Source organism: Vigna umbellata, chromosome 5 (genome assembly GCF_029865625.1).
Source record: "Vigna umbellata cultivar VRB3 chromosome 5, Vumbellata_1.0, whole genome shotgun sequence".
Lineage (NCBI taxonomy): Eukaryota > Viridiplantae > Streptophyta > Magnoliopsida > Fabales > Fabaceae > Vigna > Vigna umbellata.
In genome coordinates, this window is record NC_142169.1 from 63,519,917 (window position 1) to 63,541,103 (window position 21,187).

Sequence of the window (21,187 nt, forward strand, 5' to 3'; positions counted from 1 at the left end):
TCAATATTATATTTAATTTATGAACATATAGGAGGTTTTCAAGTCAGTGGAATAACTCTAGGTGCAGAACTAGGAAAAGTGTCAACACAAACAAATTTTAGCACACAAAATTCCTATATATTTGAATCTATAGTAAAAGAAACCTTGCCAACCGCATACACACGATCACGGCTTCTATTATACAAAATTAAGACATTCTCAAAACAAATTAGATTCCTGTTGAACTATATAACATCAATAATATAGAAAATAGTAGATTGATTTACCAAATAGACCAACTAACGCCCAGACCACTTTATTGAATGGGATAAATCCTTTTCAGTGGACCATCTTTGTTAGAAAGAAGCTTCCGACATTTGCTAGTATCATAACCAATGAACTGACAATGTGAGCAAAATGGTGGTAACCTTTCATATTCTAGTAGAACAAAAAAAGTAAATCCCTTGCGATCGGTCGCTAGTATTTCTTATATTTTTTAACATCAATCATAATTGCATGTTCAAAATGGGCACTCTACATAAATTCCTGGCTAGGCCTTCACCGTGACTTTATTCTAAAACCATTTTGAATTTTAGAGAATATAGCCTTTACAACTGTTACATTTTTCACACCAGCTTTTATATATATATATATATATATATATATATATATATAAAAGTTGAAACATCGTGAATGATTAATGTTCGAATTTCAAGTTTGTTGTGATACCAATAGTTAAAGTTAATTATTACATTTAAAGCTTTAGATCAGAATTATATCATCCTAGTTGATATGAAATTTCTAATTGCCGTAAAAACTATTTAGTTAATAATTGAAATAATAAATAAACTTATACAAATGAAAAGTGAAAATTTGATCCTAAAACATACACTCACCCCATTGTTATCCTTTCTTGTATTACTTAGTCTAATTACATCAAGCATGACTCTTGATTTTCCTTCTTGTTTTTTAACTATAAATAAAAGGAATTATGTACTGTAATAACGGAAAAGAATCACAATCAATACTCACGTTTAATCGCATCAAACTTTTCAGAAAATGATTTTCATATACAACCCTATTTATTTACCATATTTTATAGCTATCATTATACCACAAAATAGGAAGCAGAAATTATGTTTGAACCAGGGAATTACACCACCATATAGTATCAATAGAGAAACACCCTTGTTGACACTTAAATCACCAAGAAATTTATGGCCCTGGAATCTGAGAGGTGTCATTTTTACAAGCACAGTCAGAAAGTTCTTCACAGTCTGCAGACCAAAGTCTGTTTTTTAGAATTATCAGAATGTTCTGAATTGTCTCCGCATTACAAGTCTTTGATATTTCCTTCTTTTATGCACACATTTAAACATGGGCCCTTCCAAACTATGTTCAGTGGTTTAAAAATTAATTCCACAACTTTATTTAAATTTAAAACAAATGAGCACTAGACATCATATTATTCCATCAAAAAGTAAAAATGGATAAAACATTCACCTTCCAACATGATGAGGGGGAAAAATTTAAATGCTTAAGGGCATTCTCTTTAGGCATAAAAGTTTAGCTGTAGATAGGTTCTAATACTGCAATTAATGGATGCCTGGTTCCTACCATTGATATCAATAGAAGGAATGAAATTCAAAGACATTTAATTGACGCAGCTTTCCTACCAACTAAGACAGCCCTCTCATTGGCGTGTAAACAAAATTTAATATACATTAAAATACATCCTGGTTACTTGAATGAGTTGAAAAAGCTGACTGTGTCGTTGAGGGCATGGATAAAGTAGTCCACATCTTCCTTTGTGTTGTAGAAGTAGAGACTAGCGCGTGCACTTGAGCTGACTCCTAAGAAGCGATGGAGGGGTTGGGCACAATGGTGACCTGATCTGATAGCCACTCCATGCTGAAATGATACACTATCAATTAATTACCTAACAACTTCAACAGCCACCAAGTTTCTTCCACAGATTCAAAGTTCAGGCTTTATGACGATTAATTTATATATAATAAACTTCCCAAGACCAAGATAATCATATCTGGGGATAATCATTTATCCTCTTACCTGTTGGTCCAGAAATGTTGCAAGATCAGTGGGGTGCAAATTCTCAACATTGAAAGAACAAAGAGCTGCTCGTTGGACATTTTCTGAAGGCGCTGGCCCATAGATACGAATATTTGGGACTGAAAGAAGCCTTTCGTACAGATATCTACCTAGCTCCACCTATGAAAATTTGATGCTTAGTGATTGTTCACAGAATACAAATATAATCTGTCACTACTAAAAAACATTACAAATTGATATGATATTAAGGGGGTCAATATAATTTTTGGTTTTCTTTGTAATTTTTATCATGCTTTTAATTCCTACTAATTGCATCATTATTTCCCACCATGAGAACATGAATGATTCCCCTTCTTTGACTATTCAACCTGTTGAATATAGTGAAAAACTATATTTGGATTAATCTCCCTTGTGTAAAATACACACATAGGATTCTCTATTTATAATAGAAGAAATATGGGCTAAGCCCAAAATACAAATGAGAAATAATAACAAACTAACTAAAAGATAAAAGATATAATATATCTAACACTCCCCCTCAAGCTGGAGCATACAAATTGTATGGACTAAGCTTGGAATAGATGAACTCAGTGTTGAACTAAATGATTTGTCTTCAAGAGTGTGAGGCAAACATAGATGGACTAACAACAGCTTGTGAAACTTCAACTTCAAAAGTGGATGAAGGAGAGCAGTAGTGGACAATGACAAGCTGCAAGGACTGATTCCCAATCAATGATGGATGAGTGACGGGATCAACAGTAGTAGTTGAAAGCTAAGAGCTACAAAACTGCAGGGACTACACTAAATCCTCATCAATGATGGATGGGTGACGGGATCAACAGTAGTAGCCGAAATCTACAAAACTGCAGGGACTACACCCATATTTATGTGACTTGCAATGTACTCCCCCTTAATGTGAAGGGCGGAAATGTGAAATATCACAGTTGTTGGACCACTAAAACAAAACAAAATATTAAGCTACAATGCTGAAACAAAGGCATCAAAGATCCAAAGACATGTTGGAGGTCCAAAATTCTTTGCTGGACAACTCCCAAGTAGTGATACTTAGCAGTGTATCACAAGAAGATCGGACTAAACTCTAGCCCAAGAAGAACTGACGCAGTTGCGTCTGTTTGAGACGGTGGCGACTGCCGCGACGGTTGACAACTATAAAACTGTAGGGACTAAATTTTGTGAAAAACTATATTTGGATTAATCTCCCTTGTGTAAAATACACACATAGGGTTCTCTATTTATAATAGAAGAAATATGGGCTAAGCCCAAAATACAAATGAGAAATAATAACAAACTAACTAAAAGATAAAAGATATAATATATCTAACACAACCTCTTAAATAAAAGCATTTATGATTGACTTTATTCGTTAATTTGAGTTTCAAATGTATATATAATATTATGTATTCTTTGCAGTATGATCTTGATAAGTTGATTTGGGGTTGGAACGAGGAATGAGGAACAAGAAACATGGGAGCCAAGAAACAAATGTGAGAATGTAGATTCAAGGGTGGAATGAAAGAACCTACATGGGGCGAAGAAACAAAGTTTGGTGCATTAGAACTCATACCAAATTTAGTGAAAAAAATTTAGAAATAAGGTAGTGGAGAGGGCATCAATGGTGAGGAAGAAAAAGAAACAAAGAACAAGGGTAGTCATTCAGCAAAAGAAGTGATTAAGAACAAGAAAAACCTTAGCTTGATAATGGAGGAGGAAGATGTGAGAAACAGTAAGGGTTGGACACTCAGATTTCAAGGATTCCAAACCGCCGACCACCATCAGAACCACTGGACTCGTATTCACCCAACACCACGCAAGTAGGTCATAATCAATGATTTCTGTTGAAGAGCTCTGGCATTTATGCATCGGAACCTACAACTTGAACTCTTTCATTGAGGAAGATGCATCATCACTCAGGGACATGCCCGACAACAAACTAGATTTCGTCACCAGAATCACAAGGCCCACTCAACCACGAAGCATGTATGGTTGCTAAGATAGAGAAGGAAATGGGTTCTCTCTTGCATAGCCAAAGCATTTAATATGAGGGCATTGGTTGGTTTTTGAAGATGAACATGGGTAGAGAAGTGGTTGATGTTCTCTATTTCGTCTATGAACTGCAAAAATAGAGGTCAAGGGTGAGCCTATGGTGGCCAACCAACGAGTGTGGCAAGATGCATCATCACTCAGGGACATGCCCGACAACAAACTAGATTTCGTCACCAGAATCACAAGGCCCACTCAACCACGAAGCATGTATGGTTGCTAAGATAGAGAAGGAAATGGGTTCTCTCTTGCATAGCCAAAGCATTTAATATGAGGGCATTGGTTGGTTTTTGAAGATGAACATGGGTAGAGAAGTGGTTGATGTTCTCTATTTCGTCTATGAACTGCAAAAATAGAGGTCAAGGGTGAGCCTATGGTGGCCAACCAACGAGTGTGGCAAGGTCAAGAGACGAGGTGTTGCTGTCCAGCAGCCCGATATCAGTGGCATGCATTGGAATGCGTAAAGAGCTGGGGGCAAGAATAGGGTTGCAGACAATGGGCCAATTTGTTACCCTATTTAATCAAGTATATTTGTTTCATTGATCCGTGCCCAATACAATGAAAGTAGTTTCTTTATTTCCTGTGCGTGCAAATGGAGCTTGCGGGATGAAGACATGCTAATTTAACGAGTCAAACCCAACCGAAGGAAGTGAATGATTACCATACTCATCATTCGATACCACTTTCTACAGTGCTTTTTGAAAGGGTTCCACGGAATCTCAGTCCAGTTGCAAAGACATTATTTATACTTTGTTTGTATTTTACCGAAGGTTTGATGATATTTTGGTGTTGTTGCAGTGGTGGGATTTGGATTGAGCATCATGCCTACCCCAATTGAACTTTGTTTGCTGCTGCTACAGGTGAATGTTTAAGGGAGGCAGAATTGTTAGATAAATCCCATTAGAAATTAATTATGATAGGTCAGTAACCCATTAGTTGCATAATTACAGCATTGAATCACTTGGTAGGTTAGATAGTTTGAATAAGGCATGGGTGCATATAAACAAGATAGGGGAAGGAGAGACAGGTCATTTAGTTTGTGAGACAACTCGTACCTTTGGGCATTGGAAGAAGCAAACCGTTAAAATTTGCAATGTTTTTATCATTTTAATCGGGGTTTAGCCAACTTTCTTCTAAATAAGATAGAAGGTTTCTGCAATGATATAAGGAGAGAGATAAAATAGTGATGAGAAAAGGAGGAGCAGATTCTTTCTGCAGTGTTTATTTCTTTCTAACAAAGTGCATTTTTTTCATTTTTTTCATTTTTTCTCTCATCTGCATTTATCATCCATATCAGTAGTAGACAGATTAAGCTTTGATATAAACAAAATGGAACTATGCTTCTGGTGCCATATCACAAACTCATTAAATGAGGTGTCAAGCATAAACACAAGATTGGATATGGTGTCAAAGAGTTTTACACTGAGAGTACATAAAAGTTAAACTCCAGAAGTTATGCATCCTTGAACAAATAATAGTGCTTGTTATAAGATTGAATCTCAACTCACCTCATAATCATGTATAGTTTGCATACCAATCCCAGATAAGTAATCAATTGCTGCTCCTAAACCAATTGCTTCCCCAATAGCTGGTGTTCCAGCCTCAAATCTAGGACAGTCAAAATACCTCAAATAATAAGATACATGTAATGTAACTTGGTATGCAACAATAGTAGAGAAACTATCATAGGAGGGTGGAGAAAAACATCTAGGCATGAGGCCAGACATTACTATTAGCTATTCTAAAGTTAGAAAAAATAAATCATCTGAGTATGACTCCCATGTGGCAAAACCTGTTTCTATCCCTTTACTATTTTATTAATAATGATCACTTAAATGGTTGATGCAATCATTTTTCAGGTCACATAATTTTTTGAGTTTCAAAACACCAATAATCAAAAACCAAATCATAATAGTCTAGCATCAAGTGCAGACAAATTTAAATGAGGAAGTGAAAAAGATTAACTAAGAGATTGAAATGAAAAATAGACTCACAGAAAGCACAGAGGATAATATCACTCAATGTGAAATTTCTTCTGAAGTAATTTCTGTGTATCCGTTTTCAATTTTCAAATTTTAATCTCACACATATCATCTCTTAAGATATATGATAATTTCAAGCGAACTTGCTAGTCAATAGAATAGCCTATGAATAAATTTGGTAGTGATGGACTGTAATTGCAAGTTAAATTTAAAGAATATAAGAAAAACAATGATAAAAAGTAGTACAACCACTAACGCTCTTATACTTTTTTAGTATATTGGGAATCAAACTTAAGATCCCTACCCAAGCCAATGTACATTGTCTACTAAGAAAAACCAAGCCTTGGTCAAACCAAAAACAAATCCACAAACCTGGAAGGAGGTTCGGCATAAGTTGAATGATCAAGATATACATCAGAAATCATTTCACCACCACCTAATCCAATTAAAGGTAGAGATTAACAGCAATACATTACTTCAAAAGTCAATCTTATTAACATGGAGCTAAACCAAACAGGAACTTTTAGGGGCTGTTTAATGTGAGAAAAAGTGCCTATTTTTATTTTCTGCTTTCACTTTTAATTACAATAAAAAAATATTATTTTTACTTCGTTTTCTATTTTCAAATGATTGAATAGGAAAAACTGAAAATAAAAAAAAAAAAAAAAACAAAAAATTCTCATTGTTTCTTATACAAATATTTGAAAAAGACAACCAAGCAAAAACAGCATGACATTTTCATAATTAAAAATGCAAAAGAAAATGCTTTTTCAAACCAAACAACCCCATTTTATTTTATTGCATTTTAGTAGGCCGTTCCTATTTAATGGGAAGATATAAGTAACTACATCTAATAACTTACCTAAAAATGGAGGCATGGAAGATAAGAGGTCTATTCTACCATATAAGAATCCAATTCCCGTGGGCCCACACATCTGAAACACATGTTTGATAACTTATTACTATTTCGTATACTTAGAGTGCAAAAACATGTAAGTAATCCTACCTTGTGAGAAGAGGCAACAAGAAAATCAACATTAAGGCTCTGGACGTCAACCACCATGTGTGGAACACTCTGACAAGCATCTACAAGAACTTTTGCTCCAACATCATGTGCCCATTGTGCTATATCTCTAATAGGAAGGACAGAAGCTACATAAAAGCAGAGTACAAAATATATGAAATCTCACTCATTTCAGCTACACATTCTATTGTAAATACGAAAAAATTATAAAAGGGCAAAGAGTGGTGAATTGGGGGACTGTTGTGATAATTCATATATGCACTAAGTTCCAATGTTTTGTTGTCATAGAAGGTCTCAATAATATTCATGAGGTTTATTTGGACCAGACATGTGACACTGATTTTCTTGATCGACAGTAAGGTCTGATCTAGCTTTCAAAACTATAAATATCAGTGCCCAGTTTGTCCACATTGTGAGAATGGGATGGAGTGTTCTTCCCAACCAGATGGACGTATGCAGGAACACAAGTTTCAGGTAAGATGTATGTGAAATACAAGAATTAATAACAAACCTCCAACTGCGAATGGTTATGTCAGAAGGAAGAGAGGTACAACAGGGAATCAAAATCCTGTGAATTCTAACGGAATAAATAATGGGAGTTTTGCTAGTTTGGAGGACAGAATTTAAATACGAGTGGTAGGTACAGGGAGGGGCATTAGATTGGTCAGTTTATATCAGGAGGGTCTAGGATCCTCAAATTACTTGGAAAACTTTTTTTTCTTTCATTTTCTTTAAAGTCCCCTCATTTTCTTCCCCTGATCCAAATTGTATCACAAATGCCCAAGGAGAAGCAGGCCCGAATAATTATTTTTTTTCAAACTATTAAGCGATGCCATTGGAGATCTACTCTCTTGGACAGATAAATAAAGCTGCTTACATCTTTAACTTACGTTTCATTAAACCTACTCAATTTGTCAATCATTAATTAATTTTCAAAGGCACTGCTAACAGTAATAGTACATCAATATTAAACTCAAGAACAGATGCAGCATTAACGTCCTAAGATTTTGATCTGTGTGAACAAGCAGAGATATTAGCAGACATGATCACAAAAACCAGTACAGTCACACAAGAAGAATTTGGAGAATAGATTTCTCATACATATTGTTACCAAGGAAACTATTACCTTAACTACAACCTAAGAGTGCTATTAAGTTTTTATCCCAAAACCAAGGGGAAAGCTTTCACAATCAAGAAACAATATATCATTCATCTTTCAATTGTGTCTGGGAAGGCTACAAGAGATTCCTGTTTATAGGCTAAGCTAGACAATCCTTAAAAAAAAGAGTAAATTTCCACTGACAATCCCACTAAAGATTTTTTATCCGCTAGCATTTTACTTCGACTAATATTTACTCCCCACTAAATATTCAATTCCCACTAACCATCACAATGGCTCGTTCAGTCCCAATAGTCATCACCGTAATGGCTTAGGATATCTAAAGACACTGAAAACTAACCTCAAAAATATGAAAATATATCTGAACATATTCCAAGAAGAATAAAAACGAAATTACATGGAAAATAGGAAATGGGCAATAATTGGTTCTTTCGCCAAAAGGATCATAAGCTTATACAAAGCTAATTTGAAATTTCTCATATGGAGAAATTAGTCATTCAAAAAGAATATTAGGTTCACATTCAAAGTGGACAAACACTCAAATGTTTATTAAATTTTAAAACATATTGAGAGTGAGATCTCACATCAACTATATTTATGATCAAAGTAGACCTTACAAACTCACTTCATGAAATAACTTTTGGGATTATGTTAGACTCATCACCCCAAATTCAAAATAGTTTCAGGATCACCCTCAACTGTCTAAAACTTTACCCAAACGCACAATTTCACCCTATGGCTTTCTCAATACAACATAAGAATATCCTACAAAGTCCACACTTGTTGTCCAATCCTTGGTGTGCAAGGGGTTGTTCAGATGTCATGTCACATTAATTAGACCAAAGTAGAGATTATAAAAGTTTGGACCTTCACCTCCTAGACTAGTTTTTTGGGTTTAGTTGGCTCCATCCTAAATTAAAGAGAACATTTAGCATGATATTATAATAGGTGCCAATTCAAGCACTCATCATGTTAGCTCGGAGATCAGTATAAATTCAAGGCAGCCAAATATTCAATATTCCAGTATAATCCTTTGAAACCTAGTGACCTTTTTGTGGAACCGTGAGTTACTTTAGAAATCAGCTAATCAACCAATGAGAATCAATGTTGAAAAGCTACAAAATTAACACTTGAGGCACCTGATCTTCAACAGCATAAATTCAAGGTATCATTAAGTAAATTGGAATTATCAACATGAACCATCACGGTTAGAAACATACCAAGCACATTTGAAACATGATGGACAACTACTATTTTGGTCTTCCGTGAGAACATATCTTTCAATTTGCCTATATCTGGAATTCCATCTTGGTTTAAATCCACAAATTTCAAAACAGCCCCTACTTTTTCAGCTACTAGTTGCCAAGGAACAATCGCACTGTGATGCTCAGCAACTGTAAGTATGATCTGTAATAGTATATAAAACTACAGATTTTAGAAGTACAAAGTTGGAGACAATACCTGTATGAACAAAAATCATTATGCTTATGCTAAATATAGAACGATAGGGTTAAGAAATTAAAAAGAAGCCCAAATGTCTCACCCTGCTATTTAAAAGTTCTACTTCAAAAATTTTATTTTTGATAAATTCAATTAAACCTTAATACTCTCCAAGTTTTAATAAAATGCATAAAATAATTTTAGAATTAGTTGAACAAATAAGAGAATTTAAAAATATAAATCTATAATGAAATACCTCGTCTTCTGGTTTTAAATTTGACAACCCCCAAGAATAAGCAACAAGATTGATAGCTTCAGAAGCATTTTTTGTGAATATAATTTCTCTAGAATCAGAAGCATTTATGAAAGATGCAACTTTCCTTCTAGCTGATTCATACTCATCTGTGGCCTTTGCACTACATCCACAAAAATTATATACAATAAAGCAATAGGTTATTTCAGTAATACCCAAATAAATTGAATATTTATTTACCTCCTGATAAAGCAAGAAAGAAATTAAAATAAAGTTTCCTCAAATTGCACGTGTACCAAATATTATACAGTACATACCTCAAGAAATGTATGCCCCGATGAACATTTGAATTGTAACCTTCATAGTAGTTTTGCAATGCCTTCAATACAACGGTGGGCTTCTGAGAAGTTGCTGCATTGTCTAAGTAAACAAGTTTTGAGCCATTTACTTCCTGTGGAGTGAGGTAAAGTATCATAACTTTCATAATATTTGTTGGAGATCTCACATCATCTAGAAAAATGGCTAAATTATAGTATACAGGTGGAAGTTTTAATGTTCATGAAGTTAGCTTTTGCTTTTAGGTGCTGCTTATACATGTTGCTTCAGTTACATCAGTTTGGAAGAGGACTGAGAACTGTGAGGCCTAGAAAGGCATAACTGAAAGTTTTAGTTTTTATTTTTCGAGGTCGCCCCACGTAGTAAGTTGAGGTGGAAATCAGTAAAGGCAGTCCTCATAAGCAACACGTATATAACTGAAGCAACAAAAGTATAAGCAACACCTAACAGCAAAATCAACCTCTTAGAACGATAAAACTTCCACTTATTGATATAAAGTAGTAACACACAATAAGATATCATATCCTAGTAAAATTTGTTAAGTCTATCATGTTATCCACTATTGGGCTACTATCAACCAGCTGCATACATTCAATCTCACGTTCAAGAAGTCAAGTCATCAGCGTGACGAATGTGTTAGAGATTCTATATTTACTAAAGATATGATCAAATCTCAATATATAAGTCATTGCAAAACTTGTCTTACATGATATTGTAAAGTTTAGTTAACTTTAAAGTGTACTTTTAAGAATATGTACCACAACAACATATGAAATGTCAAGTATACAATTAACAAATTCGCGAGCTAATTTGCAAAGAGAAAATAAGGCAAACAATTCTAGTGTGAGTGAGGCATAGTTTAATATTAAGACAAGACTGGATATTTCAACTTCACTTTGACTAGGCAAAAACTAATAGACTTTGTCCAATAAGCCAACATATTACTCAGAAAACAACAAGGCACATATGAAACAGTTAGACTTGCACTCTATAATACTTCTTGAGACATTAGCAAAGATAGGGGAATATGAATAATAAACCCTTGACTTCTGTGGTATCCAATCAAAGCAACTCGTTGTTGCTCTTATGGTTCCAAAAAAAAATGAGGATCTTAAATGAGAATCCAAACATGCTATAAGTGTTTGAGACTTGACTGTCAACATTTCAATCTCTACGGCATATATTATTCGTATTTTTAAGAGGGTCTAAGCTTGTCCATCCATCAAGAATTAAATTTATAACACAATAATTAAATTGAAAGTTCAAACCTGGATTAATGAAACACTTCTAAAAATTCACAGCTACACTGAGGAAAACAAATTTGAGGATAAAAGGTAATAAAAAGGACACCTGATGAAGTATAGGAAAGTGCGGACGGGTGGAGTGCCCCAAAGATGGGGTGCCAATAGCTGGTTGAGCTACAGCTTCGTTGACAGTTGATGCAAAAACAGAGAGAGACGATACGCGTCGCAACCCAAATCTTACAATTGATGAGCTCCTAATAGTGATCGAGCAGCAGTGACTGGGACTTGGAAATTTGAAAGAAGGAAGTTTTGGCAGCAAAACTTCCATTGCCAAGTTCACAACAAGAACAAAATCTGCAACATGGTAATTTATATTTGAGATGTTTTGCATCAAGAGGAAAAGGTTAAAAAAATATACCTATGTTATATAAAATAAACACAATTATCAAACAAGTAACTCTACTGTAAATTCAATTCAACCCAAGTCCAAAATTCACGAATAGGTATCCCGGAATCATAAGCATGTCAAGTTCAAACCATTTTATGAAAATAAAAAGGAAACAGAATTACATATCATCCACAAGGTTTAGTCTGCAATGAAAAATCCCAAGAACGTGTATTAATTACAAACAAAAAAAGAATAAAAGAAGATACTAACTATGGATGGCACCTCTCTCAGTAAACCTGTTACAGATGGAGAAAAGCCTTTGCAGGGGTCACGGTTGTCCTCTTCAGAATATGGATGGCTGCGGTTTCTGACAAAATTGCCACTGTCTCTGGAGAGATAGATATTATAAGAAGACAGATAAATAATATATATATATATATATATATATATTATATATATATATATATATATATATATATATATGGATTTTCTAAAGTTTTAACAATATTGCGAGTTTTACTAGATAAAAATATTTTAATATATTATAAATTTTAAAGTTAAATGTATTTTAATATCTTATTTTTATTCTAACATTTTTTTAAAATTATTAAATTCATGTTAAGATTATTTATTCATATTGCTAAATTTTGTATTGTAATAAAATCTTTAGTATTGAAATTGATTCCGTTACAACAAGTAATACTTATATTTTAATAATTTTAAAAAGCATAATTTTGAAAAACAACTTAACTTAATCTTCATTTCTACCAACTTGTTGTCCCATGTTATTACATTATTTTAACAATTTTAAAATTTAAAATATAAACTTTATAACTTTCAATTTGAATACCTTGAACCAATTATATTAAGTCATTAAATTGACTTTCTTATTCAACATGCTTACGAAAGAATATATTTATGTAATTTTCATGCTCTAAAAGAATATATTCATGTAGTCATTACCTAAAACCATGTATCTCTTTGCCTGTGTGTTTCCTTATGGTTCTTTAAAACTGAAGCAAATTAAAAAATACATGGGTAAACATCATTTTTCTTTTGTGAAAATAATTTTAATCCTCAAAGAAGCTAATAAAAATTGATAGCAATGATAAAAAATAATAACATAAAGATGTTTATACAACACGTGTCAATTTTGGAGTGCTATGTCACCACTTTTATCAGCCTAGTTTATTTTCATTCTAAAATATATTTTTTTCCAAATTTGGGATCCTAATATAATTTTGGTATGGAATTAAAAAAAGAACTTAATTTTAATTTTGATGATTAATTTTTATAAAAAATAGTAATATTATTTTTTATACTTTTTGATAATTTAAATTTCGTAATTTTTATTATTGATAACTTTTTTAACATATTTCATTTCTATTCAGTAATATAAATTATAGACTAATTTTTAATAGCTTGGTGTCAGAATTCTTTTTAATCAATTTTGGTTTTAATTTGTAATTATCAATTTGGGTTAATTTTTCAAATGTGAAGCATGCGTAAACCCTGCTTCTACCCCTGTTTGTCTCTTTCTCTGGCAAGTGCGAACCAAAAGAACCATATCTTCTGACTCTCTCACTCTCAATTCCAAAACCGAAGCAAATGGAGTTGTGCACCGTGAACGCGATTCTTCCACCAAGGCTTTCCGTTTCCACAACGCACGCAGCTTCCGTTCGAAACCTCAAATCCTCCGTTCCGTTCCCCCGTTTCATCATCCGCGCTCAACGCGAATTCGAGAGTAAGTACCAAGCACCAACAATTTCAGCATCTGTGAATTTCTTCGCTGTAAAATGCGTCGTTTCAATTGCGGTTTACGCGCAGGAATGAGAGGACTGCGACCCCGTGCGACTGTGAGTGACGGCCGTTCCTGTGAGGCGGTGGACGAGAGCCGAATGCATAGAGTGTGTGACAAGCTGATTGGGGTTTTCATGGTGGACAAGCCCACCCCAACCGATTGGAGAAGGTTGTTGGCTTTCAGCAGAGAATGGAACAACCTCAAGCCTCAGTTCTTTGCGCGCTGTCAAGAAAGAGCCGATGCCGAAGAGGATCCCGCCATGAAGGAGAAGTTGCTACGCCTTGCAAGAAAGCTCAAACAGGTCTCTTTTTGTTTTCAATTTGTTTGTTTATGAATGTTAATGGAATAAATGATACGACTAGGTGTCTTTTATGCAACTCTCCAATCGCGATAGCGTGTGTTAACATTTAATGGAAACTTTTATTATGTGGATCATTGAGTTGAAACTCTAGAGAACACTACCAAAGTCTCTGAAGGAACTGTGTATAAATCTGTTTGCATTTTATTCAAGAGTGAACTTAGATACAGTTTTTCCTATCATGATTGGAAGGATTACAGTATTTCCACTATAATCTGCGTATGCATTAAAGGATTATGCAGATTATCGATATGAAACTTTCAATTGGAGAACAATAAAAACAGTACGTAAGTTTTATCCATAAAATACTTGGTTACTAAGAAATTCTAAATAATAGCATGAGTTCGGTTCAGTTTCCCACGAAGTTATCAGTTATGAACCTCGCTTCAAATATTCATGCAAAGAAGTGTCTACAGATAATATATTACCCGACAATTGGCCCTCCAGTTCTTGCTATTCCTATTCTTGAAACTTGTATGCGAATGCGTGTGAGGATATTATACTAATTAGGCAAATTATATTGCTTTATTGTGTCTATTAAATACAAAGGCTATATCTAATATTCCTGAGAATTTTTTTTAACAGAGTCCAATGAGGTAATGACGTCATGCGAACACTGTTATTTACCTCACTTGGTAGGCTTAGGATTAGGTTTTCTTTGTTGTATAAAAACTGATAATGTTAAGATTGTGATTCCCTCTTTTGATTTAAGATTTGATTGTATGTTACCGATTTCATACGTGTAATGTGTTGTCTTGTTATTTTAAAATATTTTGCACTCTGTATTTTCCATATATCCTCCTGTGTATATCCATGCCCACTAGCTTCTCATTATATTACATATGCAGTCTTACCATGATCTACATTCGTTGGAGGATAAGAAACAAGAATAGGGATTGATTAAGGTTGTAATTCTCTTGTGCAGATTGATGAGGATGTGCAGAGACACAATGACCTTCTTGAGGTGGTAAAACAAGATCCTTCAGAAATTAGTGAGATTGTCTCCAAGCGTCGTAAAGATTTTACTGAGGAGTTCTTTATTCACTTTCATACAGTGGCTGAATCCTACTATGATAACAAAGAAAAGCAAAATGGTATGACTTTACTTTGCAAGCTTTTAGTATCTAAGTTGATGTTTGAAATAACCTTCCGGACATAGTGTCCAATTTGGCTGAATGTTTTGTCAGGTTTTCTTGTATGGTAAATTGTCAAACCATATCAGGTTCAATTAGTTCAGATTCTTTCTCTCTGAGTATAACCAAATACTGATGTTTATTTTTCCTAGTAGAACATAATCAAATTTATGACCTGCATGAAACATCAAATAATAAATTTGTAGAAGCAGAAGTACTTTTGCAACTGAAACATAATTATAAGGTCGTAATTAGGAGAAATCAGGATATTCTCTGCGTAGGCTGGGAGGAATTCTGATAGTTAGCCAAGATCATGTGGCAGATGCCATATGTTTAGAATTGTGTTGCTTTCATGGGACAGTTCAAGCTTGCATTGTAATCGATTTTACAATACTAATCTATAATGTTTTTTTTTTATGTGTTTCAAGAATTGGCAAAGATTGGGAACGCATGCTTGGCTGCTGTACAAGCCTATGATGCTGCAACTGAAAGCATTGAACAAGTAAATGCTGCAGAGTTGAAATTCCAAGATATTATCAGTTCTCCTTCGCTTGATGCTGCCTGCAGGAAGATAGACAATTTGGCTGAAAAACAAGAACTTGACTCAACATTGGTATTGATGATCACCAAAGCTTGGTCAGCTGCGAAGGAGACAGACATGATGAAAGAAGAGGTAATTTGATGGTGACCTTAATTTCCTTTGTGTGCTATTTCTTTTTTTAATTTCAAGAACATGGATGATAAGAAATTTTGGATGAGTGTCTTGTTGACTGTATATAACTATAGGTCAATTTGATTGTAACTAATCTAACAGTTTCAGATTTATATTCTAATTAGCTAGAGAACTATATTGGAATTTTCTCGTCATTATATACTTTACTTGATTTTTCAGACTGTCTTATTTTAGCTTGTAAAATGAAACATTTATTTGTAGGTAAAGGATATCCTATATCATTTATACAAGACTGCTGTGGGAAATCTTCAGAGACTTGTGCCGAAAGAGGTTAGAATAGTGAAGTATCTTATTCAAATCGATGATCCGGAAGAGCAATTGTCTGCCCTTAAAGATGCATTTACACCTGGAGAAGAAATTGAAGGAAAGGATGTGGATAATTTGTACACGTATGTATTAGATGCCAGACCATAAAATAACTTGAAACAGAATTCATTTGCAATAACTTTTTGCTCAATATTTTTTTCAGGACACCAGAGAAGCTTCACACTTTAATAAAGAGTGTGGTGGATGCTTATCATTTGAGTAGAGAAGGTAGCCTCATTAGGGAAGCGAGGGATCTGATGAGTCCGGAAATCATCCAAAAATTAGAGGTGCTCAAGATGGTTGTCGAAAGGAACTTCATGTGAATAGAAGACATGCTAAGATGGCTTTCCTACTTTGAAGTGCCAAAATTCTATTCTTGAGGCATGAGATTCTCTGCCCACCAACTACAAGCCCAGACGTACAGGGGCACTGCAAGGAAATATGTAGTTACTGGGTAGTGTTTAAGGATTCGGAATTCTTTTTGACCATAGAATAAAACAACTTTTTTTTTAGTGAAAAATAGACGAGCAAAGCAGGAAACAAAATATACAACAATCATAATGACAGCATGTAAGTTAGGTTTGTCTATGGTTTTGGTCACAATAACTATAGGAAATCTAAAAGTGAGTAGGGAAATGTGTTCTTTACACGTAGGAGATGGAACTATTACATATTAGACCCGTATATGAATACAGGACTTGGACTTTTGAGCCCTGGCACAGGGTGATTGTTCTACCAAAAGCCTAGGTCCTTAGTTAAGTCACTTGTAAGGTTAAAGATAGAATGTATGTGTGCACATCCTCAGGTATTTTGTTATATATTGTTAGTTTCTCAGTTTATTTTTTAATTTTACTGTTCTGTCTTCCAGGTCTAAGCAAATGACCACTTAGGGCTGTTTTTTCGTTTTTGGAAATGGATTTTTCTTGAAAGGACAAAAAGATGTTTGATTTGATAAAGCTGTTGTTTGAAATTTTCAAAATCTACATTTTTGTAAGAAATTCTTACCATCTTGGATAATGTAATTAAAATTGTGCAACTAATTTTGTTTGCATTTTTCTTTTCATGAATGGGCTTCCTGATCCTTTCGCGATGATATCTGAAAATAATAATTAGAAGTTACATTTCTTTTTGTAATTTTATTGTAAACGAGAACTATTTTATTTAAATTGAAAATCCCGTTTTATTTGTGCTAGGAGAATGTAGCACATTCAAGCAATTAATGTCACTCCATTTCTATACCAAGCATATATACAACTAACAATCTTAAAGTTTCTTTACAAAAAAAATATTTATATCAATTATTCTTCAACCTAAATATGCACTATAATAAGTTACAACAAAACATCAGCCAAAATACTAACATATTTCAAATATATTCGGATTTTAATATCCTAAAGTACAAAAATTTATGAAATTACTAGTTAAAATAAGTAGATAAAGAAATGGCTCCACACTTAACAGACTAGACTTGGCCCATAGTCCATGTAGTCGCGCTATATTATAAATTCTAGTTCCGCAAATAAACGCAGAGCTCCGTTTCGTATCAATTTTCAGTGACATTCAGTCAGATATTGTTGTAAATGGCATCGATTTCTCCTTCTTCAAGCAATTCAACTTCCACGCCATATGTTACTGATTTGACAAAGGAACTGAGGCTCCACGAAGTCGCCTTAGCCGAGCTTAACAATCACCCTTCTTCCAGAGTAACCTCATTTTTTCTCCTTCGATCTAACTTTTTCTAACCATTTCAACTTCATACATAGGGTTAGGGTTTTTTTGTGCTTTAGTTATACATACAAACATTTAGAGTAACCATTACTTTAACCCTCCCAAGGTAGAAATCACAATAAACCATACGTTTATTTAGATTGTTACTTGTTTTAATTGCGCTAATCCGAAGATTAAAAACTACTGGTATACTCAATTTAATCTATAGTCTTTCCTTCGTTTTGGAAAACGTTTTATTAGAAGTATTAGGTGATTATTTTCAGCAGGTTCAGCAATTGCAGCATTAAAAGATTATAAAAAAAACTAGAGGTACTGTATTCTATTTATATGTTTTTACTACTCTAATTATTTCGTTGTTGTTTTTTTTTTCCTTTACCTGCTATGAAATGTAGGCTGTGTATCGGAAGAATGGGAACTTATTTTTTCGCACAACCATCCAAACAGCAACAACAATGGAACAGAGTAAGAATTTTCTCCCTTTCACACTGTTCTTCTTCACTACATTCTTGAAACAAATTAAAACGCTGAAGTGTTATACAATTCTGATTGTTATTATTAATTGTTTTTCTTTTTATCAAAATTTGTGTTGGGTAGAGGAACTTGAGTCAGCCAAATCGAAGCTAAAAGGTCTGAATTCTTCTTCGTAGTCATGCATTAGAAATTTTGATGGTTGGGAGAAATGAAGCAGTTGCAATTGGAAACTTCATTATTAAGAGCTGCAATATGTTAGATTTTCACTCCAATGATATTGTTATAGTTTTTGTACAAAACAAACATTGTGTGAATATACTAAGACACTTCCAGTCTATATACATTTTGGTGTTGTCCTTTAAACTTTACTCTTGCTCAATATCCTCTACCATCTCTATGAATCTTCAATTGGTTGCACAATGTTAGAAAGCGAAATCTAGTAGCTTTTGTAAACTGTGTGGACACTTCGATTTCAATTAAGTCTACATGATTTGGCACATAGCTGGTGGCGCATCATGTAAGGATGCATAATCTAAGATACGCTGTTTTTTATAATGAAAAGGACTAAAGAGGAGCAGGAAAAAAAAATCACTTTGATGAGGAAATCCAGTGTAGTAACACCATAGTAAGCAGCAAACTGATAGGCAAAGGTAAGAGAATTATATGGCCCTGGTATTTCTCATCCATTGTTTACGTTAATTATGCCAAATGATGGTCACTTTTAAATTTGAAGTGATAAAGGTAAGTGATTGATGTGATTTGGGTTTTTACTCATCTGGTTGAAGCAAAATAAATGTAAGTATTTTTGTAACGAAGTTATTTATTATAACGTTGGCTTTACCCTGCTCCCTCTGTCTCGAGTTAGGCTATCATCTTCTCTTCTAAACTTTGACATCCATAAAAAGTTGATTATTTAAATTTTAGCGCTGAATAAATATAGTTTTATGATGGATAACAAAATTGTGTTTCTGAGATGTGACAAGAGATCAATATATTTAAAACTAAAAAAATCTACATTCAGCGTTTTAGCCTTCTAAGTATCTGCTTAGCTATTATTCAATAGTTGTGTCATATGCTTCTTATACTTACTCTGCATGTCCATGCATAAATTGTTATAAATAATATTTTATCCAACACAGGTTTTGCAATATTTTCATGCGTAGATCATTGTTCTTTGTCGTGTATGATAGTTTTGAGAGGGGATCTTTGTTGAACTGGCTGTATGAATTGTAGTAAACTATCTAAAATGTGTTCGATTCTTGTATACAAGTTGTTTATGCTGAAATGAGACGAGGATAACCGTCTGTCCAAAAGTCATGTGTGTCGAATGTCCTGCTTCCTCTTTGTTCTGACGCTCAAGTTAGAATTTTTTTCTATAGGCCTTTTATAGAGTTTATCTTGAAATTAAATCCTTATTTATAGAGTTTAAAGGAATCTGACGAATGAACTTACGTCTTGATGGTGCAAACCTTAATTGTTTAACAGTAGTCGTTGTCACATTAATTGCGCCTTAACTCTTAACGGTTGTCGAGACCGCCTACAAGGTTCTTTCTTGCGCTTTGACCGCTTGGTCCTTTCTTTCTAGTATGTCACCTTATTCGATCGGTTGGCTATAAGTCCATAGTAACACAAATATATAATAGTTTTAAGTGTGTTAAGAGGGTTTAACTTCAAAGGTTCTATATAATGGTTTATAAGTTGGTTTATAAGTTATTGTGCTCGTTGATTATTGTTGGGAGTTGGGATAATTTCTTTTAAGTCCTTTGTGATATTTATTTTGATGGCATAATGGTTGATCTAAACACTCACATGTAAAGAATTTTTTTTTTCTCTTGGAAATAATATATGAAATATATTGATTTGATTATAAATTATTTGAGAATTAAAACTTAGTTATCAACATTTTTTGTCAATAAAATATGCTTAATTATATTGGGCCCATTAATGGCATTAAAAGGCCCATAATTGGGCCAGTTGGCTACAACGATGTCATATCAGAGCCCTTGGTTCCACACTTAGCTGGGAGAAACGCGTGCTTTTAGCCCCTTTTGTGAAAAATAATTTATATGTTTTTTTAAATATATTTAGAAACATAATCATACTTAGCCATTGACCGTTGACTGAACTAATGTTAGAACTATCTTACTCACTCAGACCTAATTATGTTGAGTGAATTTCAAAACTAATTCCACAATTCAAATGAAAAAGCCATTACAAAGTTTTTACAGGAATTAAAATAAACTGCTATTCCAAAATAAAATAGAAAAAAAATTATTCCGTACATGTTGTTCAATACCTTCAAAATTTTCATTTTTTAATTGTACGTAAATAATATATGAAAAAACATTACTTGTGTATATATATTTCCCTTTCTTTTTTCTTCTCTCCTAAAAATATCTTTAGATAAGTTTTTCTTTAATGGAATTTTGACAAACTGGTGTGAGAGAAACGTCATTAGGAATCATCATAGCTATTTTGCACTGGTAAAATGACAAAATAAGCAAAGTTGACTATAGACCACGCTACACCATTTTGGTGTAATTTAACAGAAAGTCGTTAATAATCTATTGTTAATTTTCTTTGACAATTTATTAGCGAGATTAGACATGAAATTAGACTTTGAATTGGACGGGTAAAATGGGGTTGAACTGGGACGTATCTACCAAACTTTTCAACATGTTATTTTTAACTTTGAATTATATCATCAAAAACATTTTATTATCTTATATTCAACTTTACCATGATACTTTTAGCCACACA

At 33.6% G+C, this 21,187-nt stretch overlaps 3 protein-coding genes across 5 annotated transcripts; 2 read left to right on the top strand and 1 right to left on the bottom strand.

The window, feature by feature from the left end:
- Positions 1 to 1,384: 1,384 nt before the first annotated feature.
- Positions 1,385 to 12,306, bottom strand: CPNIFS (chloroplastic NIFS-like cysteine desulfurase). 3 transcript variants are annotated; one of them, XM_047302695.2, is made up of 11 exons: positions 12,168 to 12,306; positions 11,616 to 11,863; positions 10,247 to 10,380; positions 9,933 to 10,092; positions 9,457 to 9,643; positions 7,099 to 7,244; positions 6,955 to 7,027; positions 6,465 to 6,528; positions 5,619 to 5,718; positions 2,050 to 2,208; positions 1,385 to 1,890 (listed from the first exon to the last, which is right to left on the bottom strand). In XM_047302695.2, exons 2-11 carry the CDS (start codon positions 11,835 to 11,837, stop codon positions 1,720 to 1,722), a joined length of 1,416 nt encoding a protein of 471 aa, XP_047158651.1. In that variant the 5' UTR covers positions 11,838 to 11,863; positions 12,168 to 12,306; the 3' UTR covers positions 1,385 to 1,719. The 3 variants fall into 3 exon arrangements, with proteins under 3 accessions (XP_047158651.1, XP_047158649.1, XP_047158652.1); XM_047302693.2 differs by having other exon boundaries at positions 12,180 to 12,303; XM_047302696.2 differs by having other exon boundaries at positions 12,194 to 12,269.
- Positions 12,307 to 13,434: 1,128 nt separating this feature from the next.
- On the top strand, positions 13,435 to 17,062 carry LOC124829229 (uncharacterized protein At4g37920). Its single transcript, XM_047302692.2, has 6 exons — positions 13,435 to 13,641; positions 13,725 to 13,999; positions 14,982 to 15,150; positions 15,618 to 15,862; positions 16,124 to 16,311; positions 16,392 to 17,062. Exons 1-6 carry the CDS (start codon positions 13,506 to 13,508, stop codon positions 16,549 to 16,551), a joined length of 1,173 nt encoding a protein of 390 aa, XP_047158648.1. The 5' UTR covers positions 13,435 to 13,505; the 3' UTR covers positions 16,552 to 17,062.
- Positions 17,063 to 17,699: 637 nt separating this feature from the next.
- LOC124829228 (Prefoldin chaperone subunit family protein) lies at positions 17,700 to 18,795 on the top strand. Its single transcript, XM_047302691.2, has 3 exons — positions 17,700 to 17,931; positions 18,349 to 18,418; positions 18,551 to 18,795. Exons 1-3 carry the CDS (start codon positions 17,809 to 17,811, stop codon positions 18,601 to 18,603), a joined length of 246 nt encoding a protein of 81 aa, XP_047158647.1. The 5' UTR covers positions 17,700 to 17,808; the 3' UTR covers positions 18,604 to 18,795.
- The last annotated feature ends 2,392 nt before the right edge of the window (positions 18,796 to 21,187 follow it).

Excerpts from the sequence above, each read along its gene's own strand:
- CPNIFS (XM_047302695.2), bottom strand. The coding sequence starts at position 11,837 with ATGGAAGTTTTGCTGCCAAAACTTCCTTCTTTCAAATTTCCAAGTCCC. Across the intron at positions 10,381-11,615 it reads ACTTTCCTATACTTCATCAG|GAAGTAAATGGCTCAAAACT; the intron begins GTGTCCTTTTTA and ends CTCACTCCACAG. Across the intron at positions 9,644-9,932 it reads ATTTAAAACCAGAAGACGAG|ATCATACTTACAGTTGCTGA; the intron begins GTATTTCATTAT and ends ATACTATTACAG.
- LOC124829228 (XM_047302691.2), top strand. The coding sequence starts at position 17,809 with ATGGCATCGATTTCTCCTTCTTCAAGCAATTCAACTTCCACGCCATAT. Across the intron at positions 17,932-18,348 it reads ACAATCACCCTTCTTCCAGA|GCTGTGTATCGGAAGAATGG; the intron begins GTAACCTCATTT and ends TATGAAATGTAG. Across the intron at positions 18,419-18,550 it reads AGCAACAACAATGGAACAGA|AGGAACTTGAGTCAGCCAAA; the intron begins GTAAGAATTTTC and ends TGTGTTGGGTAG.
- LOC124829229 (XM_047302692.2), top strand. The coding sequence starts at position 13,506 with ATGGAGTTGTGCACCGTGAACGCGATTCTTCCACCAAGGCTTTCCGTT. Across the intron at positions 13,642-13,724 it reads CGCTCAACGCGAATTCGAGA|GAATGAGAGGACTGCGACCC; the intron begins GTAAGTACCAAG and ends GTTTACGCGCAG. Across the intron at positions 14,000-14,981 it reads TTGCAAGAAAGCTCAAACAG|ATTGATGAGGATGTGCAGAG; the intron begins GTCTCTTTTTGT and ends TCTCTTGTGCAG.